The following is a 14396-nucleotide window of genomic DNA, read 5'->3' on the forward strand; positions in this document are numbered from 1 at the left end:
ATGTTGTTCCTCCTGACATCTAGACTGAACTTACTTCCTTGTAGCTTTAACTCACTGCTTCTGGACCTGCCTCTGTGGTGATAGGGAATAAGTCTATTCCTTCTTCTGTGTGACATTTCAGACATTTAAAGTCTGCTATGATGTTTCCCCTCAATCATCTCTTCTGTAGACTAAAGATACCCAGATCCTTTAAGTGTTCCTTACAGAGCTTGCTTTCAAAACCCATCACCATGTTGGTAGCCTACCTCTGAATTCACTTCAAGTTGTCACTATCCTTTCTGAACTATGGTGCCCAGAACTGCGTACAATATTCCAACTGAAATCTGATTAGAATGAAACAATTAGCTCCCATGATCTAGATTCTATATTTCTGTTAATGCACCCCAAGATAGGATTTGCCTTTTAAGAGCTTCATTACACGGCTGCCCATGTGGTTGACAAGGTTACCCAGATTCTTTTCACGTATTACTGCAAAGCCAGGTGTCCCCCATCCTATACTTGGATCTTATATTTTTCCTGCTACTGTCCTGTTTATTTCAGCCCACTGTTCAAGCTTGTTTAGATCTTTTTAAAACTTCTTTCTCTCCTCTGAAATATTAGCCACCCAATTCAGTTATGTGTCATCTGCAGATTTGATAAGTGTCTCCTCAAATCCCTCTTCCAAGTCATTGTTACAAATACTGAACAGCACAGGGTTCAGGACACAACCCTATTGTACTTGGCTCCAAACTGAAGTGCAACCATTAAAAATACATTTTGGTAAAGGCTGAAAGGTTTATATAATTTGAACAGAAACTAGAGATCTTCTTTGTTAGCAGGTAATGTAACAGAATCTTGAAAGCCTACCAAAGTAACTCCTACACAACTGTCTCCCTGGGCCCAAGAATTTCTTCTGTTACAGCCCTGTTTCCTCCCTTAGCTGTCTTGCTTTCTCCTCTGGGTTCCCAAGGTCTGTTAGACATTCCATCATACTCACATGCTGAATGACAGTCTATTTGAGGACCTGGCCCAGTATAGACATCAAGTTGATAGGTCTGTAATTTCCTGAATCCTCCTTCCCATTTTTGAAGATGGGGATGATATTTGCTTTCCTCTAGTCTTCTGAGATCTCTCCAATTCTTCAGGAGTTGTCAAAGATCACTGAAAGTGGTTCTGCAGTCACTTCTGTTGGTTTCTTCAGTAACCTATGAGGTACTCCATCTGGTCCTGGAAATAGGAATTCATTTAAATTAACTCTCTCCTTGTCTGTCATAAATTTCACTTCTCTCTTCCCCCAGTGGCAAAATGATCAGCAGCTGTGGTCCATTTTTCTTCTGAGAGAATACAGAAACAAAATAGAGTGAACCTATACTCTCTTCAACTTTTCTTGTTTTTTTAATGTACCAAAGAATGCTTTTTTGTTGATTTAGCCTTTCTGTCAGAAATCCCACAGCCCCGGAGACTCCTATGTATTTTTCTTTGGTTTTGTCTCACTCCATCCATTTTCTTTATAAGTCCCTTTCTCTCCTCAACATTTTAGAGAGTTTGGTCTGTATATACACTGGACTATTTAGATTGTCCTCATTTTTTTTTCCTTTTTGTGGGAATTGTTTGCAATTGTATCTCATTTTGTAGGACTTCCATCCTACCAGCATACTTTTTTCTTCATGATTTTAAGCCTTTGGCTTCAACTTGCCTTCTCCTGAAGTTCATCAAAATCTCCTCTTTGAAATACAGAATACTGGCCTGATTCTTCTCCATACCCCCTTCCCTGATGTAACATAACTAATTTCCCCAAGCTACCAGTCACCTTTACTACTTCAGCCAGTTCCTTCATGCTAGTGATGATTAGGTCTAGGATGGCAGACTTGGTTGTTCTTCCACTTTCTGACAAATAAAGTTGTCATCAAGGGAGGACAAACAGTTGTTGGACCTCTGACTCTTGGCAGAGTTCGATTCCCAGCAGATATCATTATAATTAAAATCTCCACTATTGCCACAGTGTTCCTCTTTGAAAGATTGGTAATCTGACACAAAGGCTTCATCCATATTTTCTGCCTGCCAAGGTGGTCTGTAATGAATTCCCACAACAATATCACCTTTGCTTGTCTCTTCTTTCTCCTTTTATTCTTGTACAAATGCTTTCAGTAGAGTATTCATGCTCTGATTACTGAATTTCTATGCAAGTATATTTTTCCTTTACATACATTGCCACTCAGCTCCCCATTTTTGTTGGGTCTGTTCCTTTTGAATAAGTTGTAACTTTCCAGTGCTATGTGTCAGTCATAAGTGGAAACCACCAGGTTTCAGTCTTTGTGATTGTTTTGTTAATTTAGAATCCTAGTTCTCCTTATTTATTTCCCATACTCTATGCATATGTGCAGAAACAACTGAGGTTTTGACTGGCACTGGCTACTGCACTCTGTGAAACTCTTGAGTTTGCATTCTGGCCTCTTGCTTTTTCTTTTGTGGTCTGCTTTCTTGGCTGTAATGCTTGGGTGCTTATTTTTTTTCTGAACTCTTGCCACTGTTCCCCTTTTCTTCTAGTTTAACACCCTCCTGATGAGAACAGTGCAGTGCCTAGTCTAGCAGTCCTTCATGAAGGTTACTTAGGCCATTGTCATAGAATCCAGACTCTTCTCCGCAGCACTGACTCTGTAACCAGTTGTTGACCTCCAGTACCCTGTTTTGCCTTCTGTTTCTTATTGATTCCTACCTTACTAACTCAAACTTTAAAGAAGGTGAAAATGTAGACTTATAAAAAAGATTAATTCATAACTTTACAATGTGTTAATGGGTTTGGTTCCTTCATGAAAGCATATAAAGAACAATTTATAATGTAGTGTGCTTTTGCTTGAAAAGTACTGTTTCTATTTTAAAATAGATTTTATTGTGGGTTTCTAACACATTTTATTGGTTTCTAACACATTTTGCTTAGCAACTGATTTTAACAGCATAGTTTGATGAAGTAATGAGACTGGAAGTTAACTCATTTTCTATAGTTAGCTAGTTCCTTCTATGAAATAAAGAGACCACATTATTCTGATAATATGAAAAGAGAAAAAATGCTATGCACATGTGAAAGGAAGTGTGGTGTGTATAGAAGAATGCTCTCAAAACTGTTGGAAAAGAAAGCTCTCCTCTCCTTACAATGGACAGTTGCTATACTATATGAGATATAAATGTTTTGAATTTTACTTATTAAATGTACCTATTCCTTCTTTTGTTTGTGATAGAGTTAAATGTGTTCTTATTTGTTTAATCCAGGACACTTGAAATGGACCAAAGCCGAGGACATTGATATAGAAACACCAGGATCTATTCTTGTGAATACCAACTTGAGGGCTTTAATAAACAAACACACATTTCTTTCATTACCTCAGCATTTCCAACAATACCTCCTGCTTTTACTTCCAGAAGTAGATAGGCAGGTAAGTAAAAAGTGTACAGTAACTGCCTTCATAGTAAATCTTTTTCATTTGCTGTTACAGCTTAACTTGAGTAATATTGTTCAGATTGAGTGACATGAGCATTTCTCCACAATATATATAACTTAGTTATGGAAGTTGTTCTGATGGGCACTAGCAAAGGTCATTAAAAAAAATATCAAGGAGTACTTTTTAGGTGAAAAGGTCTAACAGAGGGTTTTTGCCATGACAGCAAAAGATGAGCTCTCTCTCTCAGACTGTGGTGTCTTTCTGACATAAACAAGGTAGACGAATCACTTTTCCTGTCATTCCACCCTACAGCATACCTGAAACATCTATTAATGCCCATTTCCTTAAAACCTTAAGCATTAATAAGCATTAAATCTTAATGCCCATTTCCCCACTTAATTTAGCTGCTTGAAGTGGTCTCTCATTTCATGGAGAGGAAATATTTGCAAACCAATCACATCGGTTTCAAAAAGAGCTAGAAATGTTGCTGTTTGAGATTTGCAGGTTCTTATGAGCTCATAGAGTTTGTTTTACTGTTCTTTGAATCTCAGATCAAGTTATATATTAATAGAGTCATTAATTAACAGTAGACATGTATACTTTTGACACAAAGCCTCTAGCTCTCAACATATTTCTTTAAATTTAGTCAACCTCTTACGGGCATTACTCTGTCAGAACACCCATATAACTGAAGGCTCATTTGTAAATTAATATTTCTCTCCACAAGTAGAGGATGGCTCTCAAGGAGAAAGGACCCTGCTCCAGGGCTAAAAAGGAAATCTGTAAACATCCCCCCCCGCATCCCCACACAGTGTTTACTGTGTTGAGAAGATTGGTAGACAGAGTAGCCCTCCAGAAAATACCCCCTGAGCAGACCTCTCTCCCTCCCTTGCTCTGTACCCTGGACTTTTTGTATTATAGTGTATTTTGCTCTATCCCCACTTTCCTGTTCAGTCCTTAAGATTCCTTCTGTCCTCCTTATATTTGACCTAATTTATTTTCCACTGAGACAGGAAAGCCCTCATAGAAGTTTACCCTGGCTATCCACCCTGACCCCCCCCCCCCAGTGTTGCGTATCTGTTGTTTTTCTGATATTTTGAACAATTAAGCATTGGAAAAGTCACTTTGTGTGAGTCGCTTTGTATGAGATGGGCGGCTATATAAATGTGACATATAAATAAATAAATGGATGGATGAATAAATAAATAAATAAAATCTCTATATCTTCTTTGGGGAAGGAAATTACATCCTCTTAGACCTTTTCCTTTAAGACTATCTGACTTTAATAATAACAGGCAGATGTGATAGAATCCTTGATTTAAGATAGCCTACTTTCCCAAATTAAGGGGGGAAAAAAACAAGAATGGTAAACTAATACCAAAATAAATGAAATAAAATACTCCCAGCAGCTTCTGAGATGAGAGTGGGACAAAGAGAACAATCCCCTGGTCATGCTACTTTAGCATACAGGCCTCTTGATCAGGAAGGTAAAAGAGACTGTCACTTTAAGGATTTTCCATTCCTACCTCTCATGCTACAAGGTTTGGTAAACTATTCGCAGTTAGAGCCAGTGTTTTCATCCCCTGAATATACCAGTATATATTCAGCTTTGGTTTTGGATACTTAAATTTCTTCCCAGTCAACAAGAAACAAGGTCCCTTAGAGTGGCACAATGGCTCCCCCACAGTGTGATTCCACTCTTGAGGAATCCATAGGCACCATTCCTATCCAATGGCCCACACATTGCTACTGGTCTGATGACCATTCAGTAGATTTCCCAGAGTCTCTGGGAGTCGGGTGGCATATAAATTATTATTGTTAGACACACAGTGAGCCAGATGTTTAAACTGGATTTGGCATTTTTATCCACCTATCAAGTTCTTCCCAAGGACCTGGGATAGGCAGATGTTGTTAGATGGTGTTAAAGGTATTGTCCCAGGATGTAAGGTGTTCCAAATAAAGCTGCCTTTTGCAATTGACTGATGGTGATTTTGTCAATGCTGATGGTCTTCAAGTGGTACTCCCGATATTTTGAGACTGGACCCAAGGCGCCTATTACTATTGGTACTATCTTTGCTTTCTTTTGCCATAGTTGTTCTATTTGTATTTGCAGGTCTTTGTATTTTGTGATTTTCTCCAGTTCTTTCTCTTCTCTTCTGCTGTCTCCAGGTATTGCAGTGTCCTCTATCCAGACTTTTTTGTCTTTCGTATCAACAGTTGTTAAGTCTGGGGTGTTATGTAGCAGGTGCTTGTCTGTTTGAATTCTAAAGTCCCAGGGCACTTTAGCTTCTTCATTTTCTATTACTTTGTCTGTTTGTGGTCCTACCAGTTCTTGCTTGCAGGCAAATGGTATTTCTTGCAGATATTCCATTGCACCATTGTTGCTCCTTTGTCATGCCATTGTTTGTAGTCAGTCTGTGTGATCTTCTTGCAGCAGCTAATTAGATGGTCCACTGTTTCTTCAGCTTCTTTGCAGAGGCAGCATTTGCTATCTGTTGCTGTCTTCTCAATTCTGGCTTTGTATACATTTGTTCTTAAGGCTTGATCTTGTGCAGAATTAGCCCTTCTATCTCTTTCTTCAACTTTCCCGCTTTTAGCCATTGCCAGGTTTTGTTGTTATCTGCTTTGTCTGCTAGGTTTTTTGTGTACTGGCCATGTAATACTTTGCCTTGCCATGTCTCTTTTCTATACTTCGTTTGGTCTTTCTTCTAGGCCAGTTTGGTCTCTTTAGTATTTAGTAAATCTTCATAGTGTACTAGTTTTGGTGCATCTTCTTCACTGTTCTTCAGATATTCTTCTTCTTCAATTGTCTGGTATACTTGCAACATTCCACACCCACTTATGCTCCTTGGTAAATAGAGTCTGTCAACATTGCTGCATGGATGAAGGGCATGATTTATTGTCATTATTTTTCTGGTCTTCCTATCCAGGGCTTCTAGTTCTGCTTGAGTCCAATCCACTATTCCAGCTGTGTATCTAATGACTGGAATCGCCCAGGTCTTAATAGCTTTGATGGTATTTCCTCCACTGAGTTTTGACTGTAATATCTTCTTCGCTCTCATGATATATTGACTCCTAACCTTTTTCTTGACTTCAGTGTGCTTGATGTTGTCAGCTTGAAGGATGCTCAGGTATTTGTAGTGATCTTCTTCATCCAGACTCTTGATGTTATTTCTATAAGGCATTTTGATTCCTTCAGTTTTCACTATTTTTCCCCTGTTGATGGTAAGGGTGGCACATTTGTCCAGTCCAAACTCCATTGCAATTTCTTGGCTGAATATTTGGACAGTGTTGAGCAGCAATTCCATTTCAGATGCTGTTTTTCCATAAGCTTCTTTTCCTCTTCCTCCTCCTCCTCCTCCTCATTCTTATTCTTATTCTTATTCTTATATTATTATTATTATTATTTATTATTATTATTATTATTATTATTATTATTATTTCAGGTATCATATCTAGAACAGAATTCTATTACAGTTTGTTTATTTGTTTGTTTGTTTGTTTATTAAATTTTTCAACCGCCCATCTCCCCCCAATGGGGGAACTCTGGGCGATTCACAACAAACATTAAAACATAAAATATATAAACACATAAAACCTTAATTTAAAACATTACTAAAAAGAAGAAGGAGAGACCAAGAGGATGAAAAATCTGAGGCTGAAGGCAGAAGGCCTCTATGGGGCCTTTTAAGTTTACTGTTGTCTTCCTGGGATACCAGATTAACTTGAAAATCCAAATCCTACCCAAACAGTGGAGATTCCTCAGAGTTGCACCTTTCTTGGAATCCATGTTGAATATTTCTCTTTATGCCAGTTTTAGCCATTGGGAAAACTGGAACAACATGTATTTCATAAAGTTCAGAATTATCATGGCCACACTCTTCTATTTTAACTATTTTATAGATTCGATGTGTGCCAATCAATATAAAAACATGGCATCCAAGATTCACATTAGGAAACAGGGCAGCATATCCAAAAATACTCTTCTAAAAGCATTCAAAACAGCCATTTTTAAACACAGGCATAATGTTTAGTTTACTAAAGTATCTTTGATAATCTTGGCCACAGTGACTTTATGATCCCTGTTGATTAGTCTTGGTTTCTACACTCCTCCATTAAGACCTAGACTTTCAGTGTTCTCTAAAATCCTGAAGACTAACCTACATCATATTTTTTCATTAAAATTTTGTCATTAAACTTCCCATGATTTATATAGTGCCCACATGGAAAAATACACATTTTGAGCCTGTGCTAAAGATATTATCTTTATTCCACTGGTTAATTCAGTATTTTATAGGATTCAATGTATGATCCTTATTTCCTTCTGACTTTGTTAACTTTCTACATCTCTTGGAAGGGAAAAGCATTCCTTAAATGTATGTAGAGGTATTGAAACTTACATTGATAGGAGAAGACATCATCATCAATACTATTGATCTCCTTCAGGAACTTGTCCCTCAGTCAGAGGATATTCATTCATTCATTCATTCATTCATTCATTCATTCATTCATTCATTCATTCATTCATTCAGAAATTTATATGATCACCTATCTTAAACAAGATAATCCTAGGTGCTCACAATATTAAATAAAAACAGAAGAAATAAAATAGACCAACACCATAATAGCAACATATATCCCAAATGCAGCACCACAATATCACATAGCCTTCCCATGCTCTTACATTTGCTGGGCTCATTTCTATCCTAAGCCAAGGCCTGGGTGAAGAATCAGGTTTTGGGGCCCTCTGAATCTCAGGGGGGAGGCTATCTGGTCTTTGTGTCAGCCAATAGCCAACGTTCTAAAACACAGACTTTCACCTCTTTTGAGAATGAGTATGACACACTGAGCATCCTGCCACATATTGTATTTTTATCTTCTATAGAGTTGGTTTGCTCAGCTGTGTTTTCTCTTATTCTGGGGAGACGATGTAATGTTTTTCCACACTTGGTTTAAAGTGTCTGAGGAAGTCAAAGGGGACATTTCCTATCCTGAAAATAGCTTGGAGATAGCATTCATGAGGAGTCCAGTGAAAGGACTGTGCTGTCCTTTCTGTCCTGTGCTGTCTGCCTTCTTTTTCTCAAGAAGAAGAGATGTACTACAGATTTAGTGCATACCAAAACTGTACACATTCCATAATCTTGGTGAATATTTTATAAGGCTTTATCCCAAAACTAAAGTTGTACATACCCTAAGAATATGATTGAAGGACAATTCAAAAACTATATTTATTTAGAATACATACAGTTAACATAACAAATTAATGAAGTTAGGAAAATCAGGGGCACAAAATCAATACATGAATAGATTAATGTAGTTTAATTTATGTGAACATATTTAGAGTTAGGATTCAAGGATAAAATATCTTAATCATTATATTTTCATTTTATCCCTCTCAAAATTAATTTGGTACAATATCATTTTATTGTTCATGATCTTTGATAATTCAATTGTCTTGTATTTAAACCTAGCATTAGGAGGTTATATGGACGCAGTCCTGCTGAACTAGCCAGCTTTATAATTTTTATTAAAGATTTTTTTAAAAGGAAGATAAAACTAATACAAATTAATATGAAGTAAGAAAAAGAAAGAAATCAAAGAGAAAGCTGAAAGAAAGGAAAAAGAAAAATAGAAAAGAAAGAAAAAAGATATAGATAAGTAGCTTCCGATCTTCTTTACACAGCTATAAGTAGATTTATAAATTTACCTCTTACTCTATGGTTACAACATGACTCTCTTCTTTCTATAATCTATCCTGTTTAATCATCAAAACCATAAATTATGAGTTCATTTTTTTCTGTTTCATGCAAAAAGTCTATAAGGGGTTTCCAGTCAGCAATAAACATAGATACTGTCTTTTCTCTCAAGACTTCAAAAAAAGTCAGTTTAGCCATCTCAGCAAGTTCCATCATCTTCACTAACCATTCCTCCATTGTGGGTAATGCTGAATCTTTCCATCTTTGTACATTCAGTAATCTTGCTGCAGATATCATGTACTAAAACGAAGTTCCATAACTTTTTTTCCAACTGTTTGTCCATCAATCCCAAAAGTAAAACCCCTGTTCTCAATTGTATATTAATCTTTAGAATCATCTGAATCAGTATATATATTTGAATACAGAATTTTCTAGCTTTTTTACATGTCCATCAAACATGATAAAATGTCCCTTCTTGTTGTTCACATTTCTAACATAAATTTGAAGTGCCTTTATACATTCTAGACAATTTCTCTGGTGACATATACCAATGGTACATCATTTTGTAAAAATTATCTTTAAGATCATAACATAGTGTAAATTTTAATCCTTTCAGCCATAGAGTTTCCCATTGTGCCATCTGTATATTATAAGCAAAATTTTTAGCCCACTTTATCATACATTCTCTTGTTCTTCTGTTTCAAATTTCAATAAAAGTTTATACATTTTAGCAATTATATGTTCATCATTTGTACACAATTCTGTTTCAAACTCAGTCTTACAGTGTTCAAAACCATAAATTATTTTGTTTACTTTAAATCTTTCTAAGATTTAAATAAGAGAACCATTGACAACTATATCCCTCTGCTACCAGTTCTCTTGATTGTATTTTACATTCCCCTTAACAAAATTCTAGTATCTTGTGATAAGTTAGCCACTTGTGTTTGCCTGTTATTTCTTGTCTATAAAATGATTCTTGTGCTGAGATCCACAGAGGTGTTTTTGGGCACAACCTGGGTTTGTATCTATTCCATATTCTTAGTATGGTACTTCTAACCTAATGATTTTTAAAATCCATATTAACCTTGGCTTTATTGTACCACAGTATCCATGCCACCCAAATCTCAGGTCACGTTCTTCTAACTCCAAAAGCCTTTTATTTCTCAGCAACACCCACTCTTTCATACAGTCCAAACAGTAAGCTGCAAGATACAATTTCAAGTCAGGCGAACCCAATCCTCCTCTTTCCTCTGCATCTTGTAACGGCTTATATTTAACTCGTGGTTTTTTCCCCTGCCACACAAATTTAGATATATCTTTCTGCCACTGTTTAAATGGTACATCAGTTGTCAAAACAGGTATTGTCTGAAACAAAAACATAGTTCTAGGGAAGACATTCATTTTTATCTCAGAAATTCTCCCCAGCAATGACAGTTGTAATTTCTCCCATTTTAATTTATCTTTTTCAACTTCATTCCATGTCTTAACATAGTTATTTTGAAAAAAACATACAATTCATATTTGTCATAGTGATACCCAAATATTTTACCTTCTTCTCAATCTTAAAGCCTGTTTTATTCATAAATTTTGTTTGATCTTCTATTTTCATATTTTTTGTTAACATCTTCATCTTCTGTTTATTAATCTTGAAACCTGCTAATGCACCAAATTATTTTAATCTGCCCATTATTATTTCAATTCCCTTTAAAAGATCTTCCAGAACCAACACCATGTCATCTGCAAAAGCTCTTAACTTATATGTTTCTTTTTTAGTCTTTACTCCCACAATCCTCTCATCTAGTCTTATATCTCTATTCAGTATTTCAAGAACCAAAATAAACAAGAGAGGAGAGGAGTGGGCATCCCTGTCTTGTTTCCTTTTGTGTTTCACAGGATTTTGTTAGATGTCCATTAACAATTATTTGTGCTTTCTGTGAAGTGTAAATCAATCTTACCCATTTTATAAAGTTGTCTCCAAAACTCGTATCTTCTAAAACGTTGACAAAAAAGCCCAGTTCAAATTGTCAAAGGCCTTCTCTGCATCTAAGATGATCAATGTGACTTGTTTTTCATTGTGTTGCTCCAAATATTCCAAAATGCCCAACACATATCTAAGATTGTCCTTTAACTGTCTTTTAGGTAAAAACCCATATTGATCCTCATGAATAAATTCTTGCAAAATTATTTTCAGTCTATTAGCTAGAATAGTTATGAACAACTTGTAGTCATTATTCAATAATGATATCAGCCCGTAGTTTCTTGTTAAAGTCAAATCTTGTCCCTCTTTGCTATTAATGCTATATTGGCCTCTTTCCAACTCTCTGGCATCTTTCTTCCCTGTAGAATAGAGTTCATTGTGTTTTGTAAAGGTTGTAAAAGTTCATCCTCAGAACATTTATAATAGGAATCTGATAATCCATCTGGTCCAGGCACCTTTCCTAGTTTAATCTTTTTTATAGTTTCAGAAACTTCCCTTATTGTTACAAGTCCATTCATAATCTGTCTCTGTTCCTCTGTAATCCTTGGTAAATTTTGTTTCTTCAGATATTCATCTATTTTCTCTAGAGAGATGTCACTTCCTTTATACAATTGGAATAGTATTGATGAAATGCTTTTCATATGGCCACATTGTCCATTAATACAGTATCTCCCTTTTGTAATTTCAGTATCATTTTCTTTTCTTTTTCTTTTTGTAATTTATATGCTAGCACTTGCCTGGTTTATTTGCAAATTCAAAATGTTTTCACTTTACATAATTCATTTTTATTTCCATTTCTCTTACTGTTAACATAGATAATTGTCATTGTAAATGCTTAATTTGTTGAGAAATACTTGTCTTCTCTGGAAATTGCTTTAATTTTTCTTTTCTCTTAATTTCATCCAAAATAGCTTGTGTGTCTCTTGACTCTTCTTTTTAAGTTCACTATTATGTTGTAAAAAGTAACCTCTAATAAAAGCTTTACTTGCATCCCAAGCCATTCTTAAATCAGTGCCTTTACCTAAATTATTTTCAAAAAAAATTCTTTTATTTTCTTTTTACAATTCTCCACTATTGTTTTTTTCTCTAGCAATATTTCATTTAGTCTCCATCTAAAAGAGTTAGATTTTCTTTTATGAACCAAACTCACAGGATTATGATCTGAAAAAGTCTTTGGTAATATCTCTACTTTCAAAACCTTAGTAGCCAAGTTCTTTGAAATGCAAATTATGTCTATTCTCGAAAAGGATCTATGTCTTTCAGAAAAAGTAGGTATACTCTCTTGAATTGCTATTTTTCTGTCTCCATATATCAACCAGCCCTAAACTGTCCATCAAATTACAGAAAACTTTTGGTAATTTGCCTTGAGTGATTTTAATATTTTTCTCCGAAGTTCTGTCCAGTTGTGGGGAGATCACTCCATTCCAATCCCTTATCAGACACCAATTTTCATAACAGAAACCTATTAGTCTCTCCATAAATCGTTTACAAAACAATGCTTTATCCTCATTTGGGGCATAAATTCCTAGTATCAAAGACTTAGTCCCATGCATATTAACTTCCACTCCAACAAACCTACCATGCTCACCAGTCAGTATAAGTTCTGGTTTTAGTTGAGGATTTATATACAAAACAACTCAATTTTTTTTTCTTTTGTTCCTGCTGAAATGAATTCTTCAGTGAAATTTTAATCAACATTTTATGCCCTTTTTTCTAATATGTGTCTCTTGTAGGCAAATTATACCTTGTTTTATTTTTTTTGAAATAATGATTTTTTTTCTCTTTTGAGGAGCATTTGCTCCATTTATATTCCATGTTAAGCATTTATAATCCATAATCAAGCCAAAATCATCCATAATCAAGCCAAAAATTTAGAAAAATCAGTACCTGTAATGCCTAGTTCAATATCATCCCTTTCAGTTTCCTGTTGCACCTGTTGGAGTTTGTCAAGGAGGCCAATACCACAGCATGGACCCAACTGCAAATCAGTTATCTGCCCACTTTTATGACTCAGGAGGGGCCCAGATCCAGTAAACAGGTGGCTGAGCTGACAGCACAGGGAACCTTGTCCACTTCCTCGGGAGTCACTGGCTCAAACTCATCCCAGATCACACTACCAGGCCATGCCCCAGGCACCTAGACCTGCCCTGTCCAGGCAGAATCCAGGTTGAGGCAGATCTGAGCAATTTTATCTACCAGATAGCTTGAATAATCATCACAGTGGCCCAGCAGATGTCTCAAGGGGTCCTCCCTGCCCAACAGGAACTAGGTGCCCCTAAATAGGGCTACTGGATGGCTATCAAGAGACACAGTAGGAGCAAAGAAATACTGATGTGTTGCTGCCCTTATTAGCACGTGGTAATCTTAATGTGGGCTCTTACCTGTGCCTGGTCAGGCTCACTTCGAATCTTTCTCCAACAGCATTCCAGGCATTTCTTCTGGCACTTCATTTCCTGGAGCTCCTAGGATTTCCAAGTTAAACCCCAGGATCAGTGTACAGAGAGAAACCCATAGAGACAATACAGTCCAAGGCCCTAGCCACCCTTTCATTCAAAGCAGCTGCTAAGGCCTCAAGAGAACTGCCCACCAAATCCTCAGGAAAACTCCAAGCTCTCTCCGGAACCATATTGGTTCCATCAATTGCCCGTAAACTTCTTGACTTGGTCACATAGCCCTAAATACAATTGTTTCTTTATAAATATTCTTTAATACATGTAGTCCTCGTTTAGCAACTGCCTCGGATAGCAACTGTTCGCAAATACAGTGATAATAAATGGTAGTAAATGGTAGTAAAAAAATAATTTTCTGACCAATGTGTGCACTTACACCCAAATTTATGTGCCTGACAACAACACACTTTGGAGCAAGAGTAACCCTAGCATTGCTGCACAATAAAAGTTTATCTAAATGAGACAGCAGCAACCAATGATCTTCACAGTCTCTCTCTCTCTGTCTCTCAGTCATGTGGTTCACTTAGCAATCATTTCACCAGAACCAATTGTGGTTGCTAAATGATAACTACCTGTAACCAGTAGTCCTCTTTTAATGAGTTTTTCTACTAAATATTACCAGAACTCCAACCTAATTCAGAGGATTACAAAGCAGAGTACAAAATCCAATTGAGTGCTTATCAACAGAAAAGGCAGAAAATGAATGAATGAATGAATGAATGAATGAATGAATGAATGAATGAATTGAATGAATGAATGAATGAATGAATGAATGAATGAATGAATGAGCAGTCCAGTTTCCCAGTCCCACTGATTCTATGATAAAGTGTTTCAGTGGTGCAGGAATTACTCATTT

At 36.3% G+C, this 14396-nt stretch overlaps 1 protein-coding gene across 1 annotated transcript in view; it reads left to right on the forward strand.

Moving 5' to 3' along the window:
- The window catches only part of ASXL3 (ASXL transcriptional regulator 3), a 159847-nt gene that overhangs the window by 120806 nt on the left and 24645 nt on the right, over positions 1-14396 (forward strand). Inside the window, exon 8 of the mRNA XM_088130735.1 lies at positions 3247-3410. Within this exon, the coding sequence (XP_087986861.1) occupies positions 3247-3410 (164 nt within the window). The remainder of the gene's footprint in view (positions 1-3246; positions 3411-14396) is intronic.

This window comes from Python bivittatus, unplaced genomic scaffold (assembly GCF_059951505.1).
Source record: "Python bivittatus isolate LINGU-HERP-01145 unplaced genomic scaffold, Pbiv_v1 ctg000840_np1212, whole genome shotgun sequence".
Classification (NCBI taxonomy): domain Eukaryota; kingdom Metazoa; phylum Chordata; class Lepidosauria; order Squamata; family Pythonidae; genus Python; species Python bivittatus.